Here is a 14454-nt window from a genome sequence, read left to right as displayed (position 1 = left end):
ATAACTTAATGACTTTCTTTAAATAATTAGAATCTTTATTTTAGGAGCAAATATCAATGCACAGACAGAAGAAACTCAAGAAACTGCCTTGACTCTGGCTTGCTGTGGAGGCTTTCTGGAAGTGGCAGACTTTCTAATTAAGGCAGGAGCTGATATAGAACTAGGGTGTTCTACCCCTTTAATGGAAGCTGCTCAAGAGGGTCATTTGGAGTTAGTTAAATACTTACTAGCGGCAGGTAGGCATTTTTGCATTTGAGACAAGTTTTTTTCATGATTTATTTAAGTAAAAAATGTTATAAGTGTTATGATACACTGAACTTGTGTGAAAAAATGATGTGTATTCTGAGTAAATAATTTACCTTATTGCTGTTTGAAATATCTGCTGTTTTAATTTCAAGCAGTGATCTATTTCTTTTCTTTTTTTCTTTTAAAAATTCTGACAATATACTTTATTTCTAGAAATGGATAAGACTGTTTTTTCTAATTTGAGATTTGTCTTATTTAGAAATTTCTCTCTCCATTTATATCTTATAATTCTTTCATTAAGTCTGTATTGTTGAATACTATTGCAGGAGCTAATGTTCATGCAACAACAGCAACGGGGGATACAGCACTAACATATGCCTGTGAAAATGGTCATACTGATGTAGCAGATGTCTTACTTCAGGCAGGAGCAGATCTGGTAAGCTATGTCACTTTTTAAATCCTGGTATTTAATGCTAATACAAGAAATTAAAATTATATGGAAATTATAGGCAAGAGGTATTTCTTTACTTGTAATTTTATGTTGGCCTTTTTACAATTCTTTATCTCATTTAGTCACATTTTTCTTTTCTACACTGTTTGGTATCCATTAGTATTTTCCTTGTTTGCAGGACTGACTATAAAATCTACTGCCCCTTATTCCCCACAAAAAATGGAAAATTTTGTGTTAGACATGTTAATACAAAAGTATTTTCTTTTAGTTGTTTAGCCAGTTTTAGAAGCTTTTGTGATTTGGTATAAAAAGGCAAATATGGCTTAGAGGCATTTCACTGTTGCTTAGGAAATAAATTGTGCGTACACTATTCAAAGCATTATTCAATAATTAAGGATTTGAAAAGATCAATATTTAATAAATAAGCTCTCCCTCAAATAACATTTAATTTAGTAAGGCTGAAATACAGAGGTCATTATAAGTAAGATTGTAAAGAGATGTCACAGAGAAAGTACACAGAGCAAACAAGGTCAGACGAAGTAAAGATGTCGTCTGAGACAGTACATCTGGGCTGTGTAAGCTTTACAAAGGTAGTTATGGCAATGTTGTGACAAAAGACATATTCTAGTTGGAAGGAATAGTATAGTAAGAGTATAACCTGAGAGGTATGGAAGCGTAAAGCAAATGTGTCTGGGGAAAATAGTCTTCTAGTTTAGCCTGGGAGATATGAAATGGTAGGTTTTAGTTAAAACATAAGTATTCGTGTTCATGGGACTGAGATCAACAAGCAAATGTGTTTTCCAGAAAAAGTTCATAGTTTATGACAGAAATTCACATGCAGACAGAAACAGACTCCTCCATTAACTAGTTTTGTAAACTTAATTTAACTTCTCTTTCCTCAGTTGTGAAATGAGAAGGTTGGATTAGTTTGCTATTTTGGTGTCTTTCATCTCTGCATGTGTTGGTACAGTTCTTGAAGTAGTTATGACACACATTGTATTCTAGTTTGTGTATATTTCTCCCTTATTAGATTTTAAGCTTCTTCACCTTAGTCACTACATATATTTCTAGTGTTTAACACAGTGGCTATGAAACATACAGCAAAGTAATCTTGCTTAGTTAATTTCAGTTAGAACAAGCTATGGCATAAGAGAAAAATCAGAAATTGTTCATCAGATGTGAATGTTTAATATGTAAAAGATTCTTAAAAGATTTTTTTTCCCCTCAAACCTTTATATTCTAAAATCTCTGGTAGCATTCTCAGTTATCCAGCAATCACGATTGCAATAGGCTCTCCATCCTTTTGAGACCCAGAAATCTCTAAATATAATTGATGGTCTTAAGAGTTATTTAAATTAGCACTAGCCTTGTTGTTTTTATATAAGGTGAAATAGAGCTAATGGGAAGTCTATAAAGAGTGTGATGTACTTACAGAAGTTCATACAAATAGGTTACAAACTTACGAAAGGAAAATCACTTGGAGTAGATGAGGATAATTAATGCTAATAATGTTTATTGTTTCGTGAGGGCTGTGCTAGAGTACCATTCACTGTTCAGGTTCCCTAATACTTTTTGTAGAGAGAGAAAGAAAAATTATCCAAATGGACTTAGATGAGGGCATCACAATCACATAAATATAACTCCAGTTCCTAAATTATTTCTGTGGAACATATTTCTAATTTGAGTTTTCTTAAATTTAAAACTGTATTCCTTAATTTGCTTCGAAGCATATTTAATATATTCAGATGCAGAAATTAGTCCATTTCTTTCCCTTTTGATTTTCACGAGAAAGAATAATTGTTCACTAGCAATTAAATATCAATTAAGTGTTTCTGTTCTTTTAAACAGGAGCATGAATCTGAAGGTGGAAGAACTCCTTTAATGAAAGCTGCAAGAGCTGGTCATGTTTGTACTGTTCAGTTCTTAATTAGTAAAGGTAGGTTTGGGTAAAATAGTTGTGGGTTTTTTGTTTGTTTGTTTGTTTGTTTGTTTAAATGAAAGGTGTCTGTCCCTTGCCCTCAGATATTTAGAGTTTGAGGGTGTAAAGGACATTTTCTTGATAAATCACATGGTTGAGGGATGCTGCTGAGTTTTTGTGAGTGGGTAGTTGATAAACATCCTGAAGTACACAGAACAATTCCAAACTATGAAGAATTGTCATACTGAGTACTAACCTTGTCAAGAAACACGTATAAGGAAACATTTCTGTATATTAAACTTTGAGTTTAGATACCTTAAAGTCTGTTCTGTTCATGTAATAATATCTCTGGATTTTTATAATGTTTATGCCACTGAATAACTTGAGGGCAAGTCACTTTTCTATTTTATATTTCCTGGGGCCTAAGTTTCCTTCTTTGTAAAATGTAGAGATGTCATAAATATAGCACAACAAATTTTCAAAATTGAAATGTGACAGATATGACAGAATACATGGAGGATTTTCATTCATGGTCAGTAAATCTTTGAATATCAAAAACCTTAATGACAAAAGTAACATGATTATTTCCTTTAAATGATTTCTTAGGTATTTACTACATAAGTTCAAATGGAAACAGTTTTTCATGCAGATTTCATCATATTCTTAAGTATAGGAAATTAAAAATTTACTTTTGATTCAATATTGATAAAAGACTATAAAAAGACTATATACAATTAAAAGAGCAATTTATGCCATTGCCTTCTTACCAAATGTATTGAAGAAATGTTCAGTTTGTAATTGTTTATAGGTAATGAAAATAAATCAGAACTATCTTATTGGTCAAATTATTTTAGGTTATTTGAACACTTGTGCTGTATGTTTCTACCATTGTATTCTCAATAGTGGAATTATTTACATAATCACTATCCCCTTTCTTCTTTGGTTAATTTTAATGAATGTGATTCCAGTTTCTGTCTACTATTTTATTTTCATTTACCACATTGCCTAGCACAATGCTTCAAATCCAGGATTGATTCATATTGAAGGGAAGTATACCTGTTGTCATTCTCAGATACTCCCATTGAAAAAAGATGATGCTATGACTTTCTATTCAGTGTTCACTCTCTACATATTTAGCCCATAGAGGGCAGTATGGTTTATTTTCATTGGTTTTTAGTCATCTTTTCTACTGAATAGATGTAATATGTAGATAAAATTTCATATTTTACTTTTTAAAAACAGTGATTATATTAGGAATAGTATATGCCATTATTCTTATCTTTTACTAGTACATACTGAAATACTTACAGATGAAATTATATCATGTTTGTCTGGGATTTGCTTTAGAACAATTCAACATGGGAGAGGACAGTTGATGTGGGTTTATGTGAAATAAAATTGACTGTGTTTATAAATCCTTCAAGGTGGTTAATGGCTACGTGGGGCTTCATTATACTATTGTCTCTACTCTATGATTTTGAAATGTGCCATAATTTAAGAAACAGTGCTCTATTAACATGATTTTCCATGTGTTGTCTATTTCAGGAGCGAATGTGAATAGAACTACAGCTAATAATGACCATACTGTACTGTCCCTGGCTTGTGCAGGGGGTCATCTGGCCGTGGTGGAACTACTTTTGGCTCATGGGGCTGATCCTACTCATCGTTTAAAAGTACGTATCTCATATGTTTCAGGTAACATTGTAAATTAATTCTTCATTCTTGAATATTACAAAATATTATCTACAGGTTCCATTTATAATGACATTCTAAGTGTATTCATTTTCTTCTGTTTTAGTAGAAGAAAATGTTCTTTACTAAACCTAAGATTTTAATGTGTCTGGGGCTTGTTGGCTTTATCTTCCTTAATGGTTCTGTAAATTAACTTATTTTTAAAAAATGTTTCCCTTTCATTTCTACTTTTTTAGGATGGCTCGACTATGTTGATAGAAGCAGCAAAAGGTGGCCATACAAGTGTTGTTTGCTATCTTTTGGATTATCCTAATAACTTGCTTTCAGCCCCTCCACCAGATGTCACTCAGTTAACCCCCCCATCCCACGATTTAAATAGGGTAAGATCGAAAACTTAAGCATTTTATATTATATCTTCTGTATTCCCCTTTTACTGATAGTTTCAGTTTAAACTAGGTTATTTTTTGTTTTTTGTTATGTTATATAGTTCTCTTTATAGTTATATACTTGATAATAGTTAATGAACATCTGATATAATCAGATTCTAGATTGATAGGATTTTGCTTTGCTCTCTTATGGCCAGAATAACAATTTGAAGTTCAAAGTCCATTAAAAAAATGTCATGGAAAATAATTGGATACCAGCATATTTTAAGTAAATATGTTATTGTCTGAGAATAATGTCCTACTAAAAACATTTTGAGTCTTTGTAACTTATTGTTCATTTAAAGTATATTGTTTAATGGAGTGTGTAGGAAAAGCAGAAATACAATTAGTTTCGTTTGTCTTAGGCTCCTCGTGTACCAGTTCAAGCACTGCCCATGGTTGTCCCACCTCAGGAGCCTGACAAACCACCTGCCAATGTTGCCACTACTCTTCCCATCAGGAATAAAGGTCAGTTATTTTTCTAAAGACTGTTTCTAACATGTTGTCCAGGTAAAAATGATAAGATTACAAAAACCTAGCCTTTTAAATTATTTTTCCACAAAAAACGAATTTTACTAAGTTGGCATAATTAAAGATTCTTTTTTTACCAATGAAAAAGCATGCTATTAGGAAAGAAGATAGTTAATAGCACTAATTTGTGCTAGAATTAGAAGTATTAGGAGAAATTCAGATGCTCATCTTTGATGCAATTCTGATTATGATTTCCTCTAATAACTAGTCATTTCTATTCATTTAAAATGTTAGGCTGGGTACAGTTGGATGACATTTTTGTAAATTACTTAAATTTCTATAGTGATATGAGGCATAAGATTAACAAATTAGATCAAAATTAAAATTTATAGTAACCGGTTTAATACATATTTTATATCTGGGATACCTTTTCTCAAACAGTAATTCAAAGTTACTTCAGATATGCTTGTTTGTTTCTAGAATTCTGAGGTCCATATATTTGACTTGTGGATGTTACACCATGCATGTTCCTAAGTTATGTCCCAAAACATTACAGCTACCAGTTTGAATCAGTTTTTCTTTTTACCGGAAGAACCAATGTGGTTTTAATTTTTTGTTTTTTGGCTACCTATAATATTTTACCAACAAGAATACTAAGTATTTCCACCAGCTCTTTCCAACCACTACTACCAATCTAGAGTCTTGGCACCTTTTTCAGTTGGTATAGCAAACAGTTGATTGCTGTACCTGGAGCCAGATCTGTTTATTCATCTGGCTGTCGGAAGATACAGTGGATGGCGTAGTCCAGCATCTTTTCTTCCAGGGAAACTGGATCCCAGTTCTCTACTGGCCAGGTAGCTGTGCGAATATGTGAATTTAAATCTTGCCTTTATCAGTCTTGAAGATGGTAGGCCCCAACAAAGACATATATTTTAGTTGGATTTTAATTTCCTGCTACTTCTCAGTGGTTTGGGTACTCTTTGTGTGTATGTGTGTGTGTTTAAAAGGCACAGACTATTAAATGTGGAAAAACCGTGAGTTAGAGGTCTGAGTTTTCCCTACATCTTAATAATTTAGCATTATTTTTCTGTTCTTTTGATAAGTTTTTACATCTTTATGACCAGATGAAGTATCTACACAGTCTTAGATTTTTACTTTAATTGCACCTCTTGGATATCACAAACCTGCATCCCTCTATTGTCTAATTTTAGCCATGTGATATTTTAAAAATTCTGAAATTAATTTCCCAAAGATTACGCTATGCACATAAAATACATACATTTTATATTTATGATAAAGAAGGTGAATTTGTTTTTAACTACTTGACAGTGCAATTTCACCTTCTGTGGCTATGATAACTTGGTGCATAACTGTTGGCACTAAACCTCCCAACAGTAACTCTGTAATGAGGATGCCATTCATGTGCACTTCTGAGGGGGTTTCTTTTTCACACAGCTGCTTCTAAACAAAAGTCCAGCAGCCATTTGCCAGCAAACAGCCAGGATGTACAGGGTTACATCACCAATCAGTCTCCAGAGAGCATTGTAGAAGAGGCTCAGGGAAAGTTAACAGAACTGGAACAGAGGATAAAAGAAGCCATAGAAAAGAATGCACAGCTGCAGTCCTTGGAACTGGCTCATGCTGACCAACTTACCAAGGAGAAGATCGAGGAGCTGAACAAAACAAGGGAGGAACAAATTCAGAAGAAACAAAAGATTTTGGAGGAACTACAGAAAGTAGAACGAGAGTTACAACTGAAAACTCAGCAACAGCTAAAAAAGCAGTATCTAGAGGTTAAAGCTCAAAGAATTCAACTTCAGCAGCAGCAGCAACAGTCTTGCCAACATCTGGGACTGCTAACTCCTGTTGGGGTTGGAGAGCAGCTTTCCGAAGGAGACTATGCACGATTACAGCAAGTGGATCCCGTTTTGCTTAAAGATGACCCCCAGCAGACTGCTGCTCAGATGGGTTTTGCACCAATCCAGCCTCTGGCCATGCCTCAAGCTTTGCCTCTGGCGGCAGGTCCCTTGCCTCCAGGGTCCATCGCAAATCTTACAGAACTGCAAGGAGTGATAGTTGGACAGCCAGTACTGGGCCAAGCACAGTTGGCAGGGCTGGGGCAAGGAATTCTGACAGAAACACAACAAGGGTTAATGGTAGCCAGCCCTGCTCAGACCCTCAATGACACGCTGGATGACATCATGGCAGGTGGGTTTATATTGTTATGAGCAGGTATCAAATATGATTTGCTTAAGGCGAGTAAGAGTGTGCCAGAATTTTTTGCCATTACCCAACTTGAGAACTATTTTTGGACTCTTGACCCATGTATATCTTTAGAAATGTTAGTTCAATCTCAGAAGTTCTCAGATGGATACAGGTCAAATTAAAGATTAGCTCGTTCAATACAAGTGACTAAAACTTTCTGATTTAGCTGGGTAGGTTGGGAGTCTAGGTTTTGCAGTAGTGGGGTTGGTGTTTGATTTTTTGTTTTTGTTTTTGTTTTTTCTCTTCAAGTTCAGAATACTAAGATTGAATTTTGGCTTTTTTGCTTCTGTATTCACACCAATAAACTGGGAAATTGATAGTTGAAGTGCAAAACTAGCAGGACTTCAGGAAGCTTATTTGTGAACAGAAATACTTTATATCCTAATGGATCAGACTTCAAACCTGATGGATTTTTAAAAAAACAAAAAAACCGAAAAACTTAAACACCTTTACAATAATAATAAAGTACCAAACCAAATAGGGTTTGATTATACTGTATGTCAGTGATTTTACCCCCTGTGAAGAATGTTAATGTTTAGTCTCTTTCTAATTGTATTATGGGAAGGTGTGGTCCCCTGACAGTATCATAAAATGTGTAGTTAGAGAAATTTTATTCCTTTATAATTAGTTTCATTGGCAAGAAGAAATATTTTAGAAGGTTGTTTTAATGATTCTAGTTTTTGGTACTTATTTTTCATGAGTTCTGTAACAAAGTAGTGCACTGAAATTTTATAGGATTGTAAACCATTAAAATGTCATACTGAAAAGGATGATTTTCTTCATTTAAAAAAAAATTTGAAAAAGAAGGAAAATGGGAAAAACAAAGGGAGTAAATAGTTCTGCTCTCTTCCCTCTTTTACTCTTTGGTCTGTACTTAAAAAATGATTGAATTTTTCTAATTTTCTAACTATGTTTTAGTTAGATATCATGATAAGATTATACATAACTTTCATCTTTTGAAAAAAATAAAACTAAATTGTGTAGTGTTGAGATATTCAGTTAACATTCAGAAACTAAGAAACCAGCTAATGAGACAGATTTTTTTTATATTTACAAATTGCTCTAAAGTTACCCAGTCCTCTTAATAGCACCTCAACAGTAATACATGGAATGAAAGTCTCTTCCAATCTTGGAGGGTGCAATAACTACCTTGGATAAAATGACCTTAATCATTAGTAAGAACTATAAAGATTCTGATAATTGATAATTATGACATTTTCTATAGATTTGAAAGTTACTGCTAAGCACCATTAGCTGGTTATAATAATTGAGAATACAATTTAACAGATATTAGCAGATATTAGGTATCTTAATGAAAATTGGAGCACAGCAGCCCAAAATTCCAAATTTGATAATTACTCCTATGGCCATTACTCTAGATCATCATGGTGTTCTTTCTGTTATGTCAACTGAACTACCAAAGAATGTATAGCGTTAAGAGTTCTTTATACAATTAAATGAAGAATGGATAATCCATAACCATGAATATTTCAAAATTTTTTGATATGCTATTAGAATTTACCTGATGTTCTTGGGCATAGTTATCAACAATGATTTGCTAGTTCACTTTTTTTATGCTGATCAGAGTTATCAGAGGTTTGTAAAATAGTTTTTCTGTTGATTCATTTACCAAACAAACATTAATTCTGCCTATGTGTTCCAGGTGTTTTCATATAAAAAAAATTTTAAAGCACATAATTTTTCAGGAAATGTGACAAATATTTATCATATTATAAAAATACTTTACCTCTTTATTATATTCACTTATATGGGGAGAAGAGAGATGGCCAGAAGGAAGAACAGGATTAAAAACATCCAGCTACCTACCTGCAGCCTATCTCTGTCATTACGCATGTGCACGGGCATAAACATACACATATACTCTCACACTCACTTCCTCAACCTTTCTTTAAATTTCTATGATAGTACTTGTTCTATCAGTTGACTAATGACCATTTTCATTTCTTTCTTTGGGTTTTTTAATATCTTACAATCTTGTTAGGCTCAGTCTTCCTTCCCTTCTTCAGCATAAACTCTGTTCTTTATCCCTTACTCCCCATTTATTAGACTGCTCTTGTAAAGTGCAGTATCTTTTTCTCTAGGACTTTGCTGGCCAGTCTTCTGTCTTGTCTGTTCTGCGTACTTGCCAAAGGAAAGTCAGTTCCCAGTTTAACCAGCCTTAACACCTTGCCTTTTGCTGCCTCTCAAGTGCCCTCTTTCCTTACCTGATGTTAAAACTTTCCTGAGCATCTGTTTCTCCCTCTCTAAAATGTAACCCAAAAATGAAGTCCCACATATAAAGATCTGTACCAGAGTTCCTTCAGGTACCTACATATTTATAGTTGTTACTTTTAAATATAGAGAATGGATGAGTGACAGGCACTTATTTAGTTTTAGTAAACCAGTTTTATAGGTACTCCAGAGGAAATAAAATGAGGGGATTGCTTTTCCTATCTCCTTTTAGATGAAGTGATAGGAACAACCAATTTGACCAAAAATAAGAAAACTAGTTTTAACATGGTTTTTAAAAGAACTTTTTCCAATTGAAATGTAAATTATAATTTAGTTATTTAACAATAAAGCTTAAATTTTTTTGTTTAGTATCATGAAATAAAAATCAGTTCTTTGGACAGATTGGTGGTCATTTTGTTTAAGCTTATCTCTGTATTTAGCATTTTCATTTAGGGAAATCAATTAAAAGAATATGGAATCTATTTTAAGAGCCATAGATTTTATATGGTTTTGAAATTTATAGATAGACTATGTACCTTTAAATTATCTTGATCTTTTAATTAATATACAAACTATTAATATGGAGTAATATATCAAGGTCACTAGATGATCAATTTAATATATTAGTACATGCCCTTTTCTATTGATCTGGATCCCTAAGGATTCAAGCAGTGTTTTGTTTGATTTTGTTTTGTTTTGTTTTGTTTTGTTTCCTCCCTTGTTTTTCCTTTGGCTTTTAAGTGGACTCAAAAATGTATAATTATAGAATGTGTGTTGCTATAATGTATAGTGTATGTTTGTGCCTGAACTAAGGATTTCATGTAAATAGATTTCTTAATTTACAATCATGTTTATAATTGTTATAATAAGATCTTGGCAGGATCATAACCTTTTTGCCTGGTTTCAGATCCAGTTGTGAATCATGATTGTTTTCTGTCTGATGTAGTTGATAACTACGTTGGTAACACACATCTGCACTACTGTTGACCATTCAAAGATTAATGCCTAGACTTTAGTGCTATAGCATTTTTAATGGGGGAGGGGGGAAGGATTGGTGTTCACATACCAACTCCAGAAGTCGATGAGGGAATAAAATAGCCTTATCTGCCACCACCTTTGGAGTTCTCCTACCTCAAATATTGGCCTAATTAGCCCCTTGTTAATTTGCATATTTTGGTGAAAATAATTTCATGACAAAATTCTACTTAGAAGAACTAACAATAATTTGTATTTGAAGGATGATTGTATGCATACATTTATTTCTGCCCTAATCTTTTAATTTTGTTCTCATAAGTCAGTGTGATTGCTGGATTGATTGGTGGCCATTTTAACCCCCTCAGAATAATTTTACATGTGAGAAACTATGTTTCTGTACGAGGATAAAATTTTTATATTTGACTATGTTATCATACTGAGGACTACAATTCAGAATAATATTATTATCCCCCTGTCTGCAATTAGTAAAATAGTAGGTGTTTTAAATGATTGGATAGCAAGGTTCTTCCCAGTGATGTTAGTTTCATTAGTTTCAGAATATAAGGTGTGAAATTGGCAGGTAAAATCACATTTTTCTCTCCTTCTGAACTTGACTATTTTACCTTTTATGATTAAGAAGATATAATGGACACCTATCCATTTGCATTTATGTTTAATTTTAATTCATAAAAATATTTTTGTTTTCAGGGTTATTTTGAATTAAGGTTTTATGATTATATACCGTAAGAGGGGAGTTTGTTTTTCAGATCAATTATTATTTATAAAATGGGTTACTCTCAATGTACATTATAATTTTGGATTATTGTCCAAAATCAGAAATAACCAGGAACGTGAGCTATTAGTGCTATGGCAGTCTACCTGTAGACATTCTGTGTTTAAAAAAGTTTTTAAATATTTTCTAATAATTGTTTCTTACTGTTACCTAACAATGTTTCATCCTTATTAAGTGCAGTTATTTTGTTCAACAGCAGTCAGTGGAAGAGCATCTGCAATGTCAAACACTCCTACCCACAGTATCGCAGCTTCCATTTCCCAACCTCAGACTCCAACTCCAAGTCCCATCATCTCTCCTTCAGCCATGCTTCCTATCTACCCTGCCATTGATATTGATGCACAGGTAAGGTCCAAATTCAGGAGGGATGGATTTTAACTGGAATTATGTCATCATAAAAACATTATTAAGTGATTTAAATCATCCTAGACTGCTTTATTTCTGCACAAAGATCTAAGCCACAATTATAAATAAATTAGAATCTACATTTTTAAAAATAAAATACCAAATACAGATTATTACTAAGCATTATGTGTTGTGTGATGGTCTGGTTTCCAAGGTCGTCAAATGATCTTTTTTTAAAAACTTTAGTTTAGAAGAGGATATACAAAGAAATAATTTAAGATTGGTGTGTATTTTCTTCTAATTTTAAATTAGAAGATATGCTTTAAAGTTCATAATGGATTGCATGTAAAAGAAAAGATATTCCTTTTATATATCATATATACTCAATTGCATTTATATTGTCTTTGAAAATTCTGATCTTGCTGACTGAAATATGTAGTGAGTTGGTCTGTATCTGGCACACTGTTAAGTAAAAATAATAATAGCAACAACAAAACACATTAAAAAAAAAATTAGTTTACCAGGAAATGTCAGGGCAAAGTGAGGTTGGAAAGGAGAGGATAGCTTGTGTTTTGTCCTGAAGAAATGCCATGAGGCCTATCTTAGAAGACTGCTGAACAAGATACGGGTGTATGTATGGCCTTCAGGACCGAGAAATATTTGTGTTTTGTATTTTGATTAATACCTGGCAGGGTGTGTTTGTGGGGTGTACATTATAAAACTTTCAGTTTGTTAATGATGAGTTCTTCATAAATTTTGATTTTGGGGGTGCGGGAGGGAAGGGGGGGAGAGAGAGAGAGAATTTTTTGGGCCATTAAGGACATGTACTCTTAACCTATTGAAAATACAGCCTCCTTTTCATTAAAATGTTTCTTGGTAATACTATGAAAAAAGAGTTTTATTTCCGTTATTAGTTGTTTCCCAAATAAGTATTGTTTCATATATTCATATATGCTAACTTTTTTTTTTTTTTTTTTTTTTTTTTTTAGCACTTAAAATTGTTAGGGACTGTTTTAAAGGAGTAATGTCATCTAATTTTCAGACCATATACGTGAGGTAGCTACTGTTAAATACCCATTTCCCCGATGAAGAAACCAGGCTAAGAAAGAGATTATTCATTTTGCTTAACTATCACTTCATTTAGCTAAGAAAGCTGGAGCTGGATGTCAAATTTAGGTCAGTTTGACTTCAAAGCCACCCTTCTTAACTGTAATACTCTATAGCTTTTAAAAAAAGTATGAGGCATTCATTTGATGAACTACAATGGTTTACACTTAATATTGTAGCATTGTAGAATTGGATTGAACGTGGTATTGAATTTGCATTATTTTCCTCCAATCTTTTTCCTCCGATGCTATTATGTTTTAACTAGAAGTATATTTTCTAGTTTTTGTGGGATCAAGAATTGATCCATAAGCAAAAATGAAAACTTCATTAAAACATAAAAGGATTTCACTTTTTAAATGCTTTTAAATAAAACAGCCACAGGAAATGTTCCTACTGTGTATGATCATAATTTTGTTAAATTTGAAATTATTGTAGTGACAGTGAAATTTCACTTGACTATACCACTCAACTAACCATCGCTACATTACAAATTAGTCTCTAAGAAGTACACATAAATACTTTTTTTTTTTAATTTTATTGGGGAATATTGGGGGACAGTGTGTTTCTCCAGGGCCCATCAGCTCCAAGTTGTTGTCCTTCAGTCTAGTTGTGGAGGGCGCAGCTCAGCTCCAAGTCCAGTTGCCGTTTTAAATCTTTAATTGCAAGGGGTGCAGCCCACCATCCCATGTGGGAATTGAACTGGGAACCTTGTTGTTGAGAGCTTGCGCTCTAACCCACTGAGCCATCTGGCTGCCCCTCCAGAAGCTCAGGGGTAGCTCGTTGTCTTTAATCTAGTTGTGGAGGGCGCAGCTCACTGGCCCATGTGGGAATCAAACTGGCAACCCTGTTGTTCAGAGCTCAGGCTCTAACCAACTGAGCCATCCGGCTGCCCCTACATATAAATACTTTTAAAGAGGCTTTTTTAATTTAAAAAAGTAACTTACATTTTAAATGTATTAGACATACTATGTAAAAAGATTTAATTGTGGCTCCTTCAAAATCTGTTCCTTCTTTGTTTGGTCTCTACCTTGAGGTTTTTCGGTTGGGTTTAGCCTTAACATGAGTTATGCTACTTTTCATGGAGTTTATCATAATTGCTTAGTTAGACATTCGAAAGTTCCTACTTTGGAAAACATAAAACAAAATAAATATTCAGAAATAATTGTTCACCATTTTTTCTTTAATTTTTGATGTTAGGTATTTTTTTAAATTTATTAATTTTTCTGATACCAAGCAAGTACTTTTAAGTGGTAAAAATGAAGATCCTTTGTACTCAATCCATCTGAATTTTTTCTAGATCCTAAAATAAAAATACCTTGACATTTCACATAGTATTTTGGTTTATGTGTGACAGTACTGTGCCATACAGACAAATGATATGATAAAAAAATGAATACCAAGATTCTTCCTGTTTTGAAAGATTAAACATTCATTAGTAATTGGAGCCTTCATTTTATTTAATAAGCCTTGACATGTACATTTTTAACACTTTACAGACATCTGACTTCTTTAACTTATCTTTATAATAGCCCCA

General features: G+C 33.2%; 1 protein-coding gene across 10 annotated transcripts in view; it reads left to right on the top strand.

Annotated features, from left to right (window-relative positions):
• Window positions 1-14454, top strand: part of ANKRD17 (ankyrin repeat domain 17) — a 152301-nt gene that overhangs the window by 91809 nt on the left and 46038 nt on the right. For 3 of the 10 annotated variants that reach the window (XM_019720875.3, XM_074324465.2, XM_074324467.2), the window contains exons 9-16: window positions 45-236; window positions 573-682; window positions 2546-2633; window positions 4161-4288; window positions 4544-4687; window positions 5098-5200; window positions 6659-7411; window positions 11665-11813. In XM_019720875.3, the coding sequence (XP_019576434.1) occupies window positions 45-236; window positions 573-682; window positions 2546-2633; window positions 4161-4288; window positions 4544-4687; window positions 5098-5200; window positions 6659-7411; window positions 11665-11813 (1667 nt within the window). The remainder of the gene's footprint in view (window positions 1-44; window positions 237-572; window positions 683-2545; window positions 2634-4160; window positions 4289-4543; window positions 4688-5097; window positions 5201-6658; window positions 7412-11664; window positions 11814-14454) is intronic. The other 7 variants (XM_019720898.3, XM_074324469.2, XM_074324471.2 and 4 more) reach the window with 3 other exon arrangements.

Source organism: Rhinolophus sinicus, chromosome 1, assembly GCF_057876585.1.
Source record: "Rhinolophus sinicus isolate RSI-liver-muscle chromosome 1, RSI-T2T, whole genome shotgun sequence".
Lineage (NCBI taxonomy): Eukaryota > Metazoa > Chordata > Mammalia > Chiroptera > Rhinolophidae > Rhinolophus > Rhinolophus sinicus.
The sequence above is the reverse complement of the archived record's forward strand: the minus strand, read 5'-3'. Positions and strand labels throughout refer to the sequence as shown.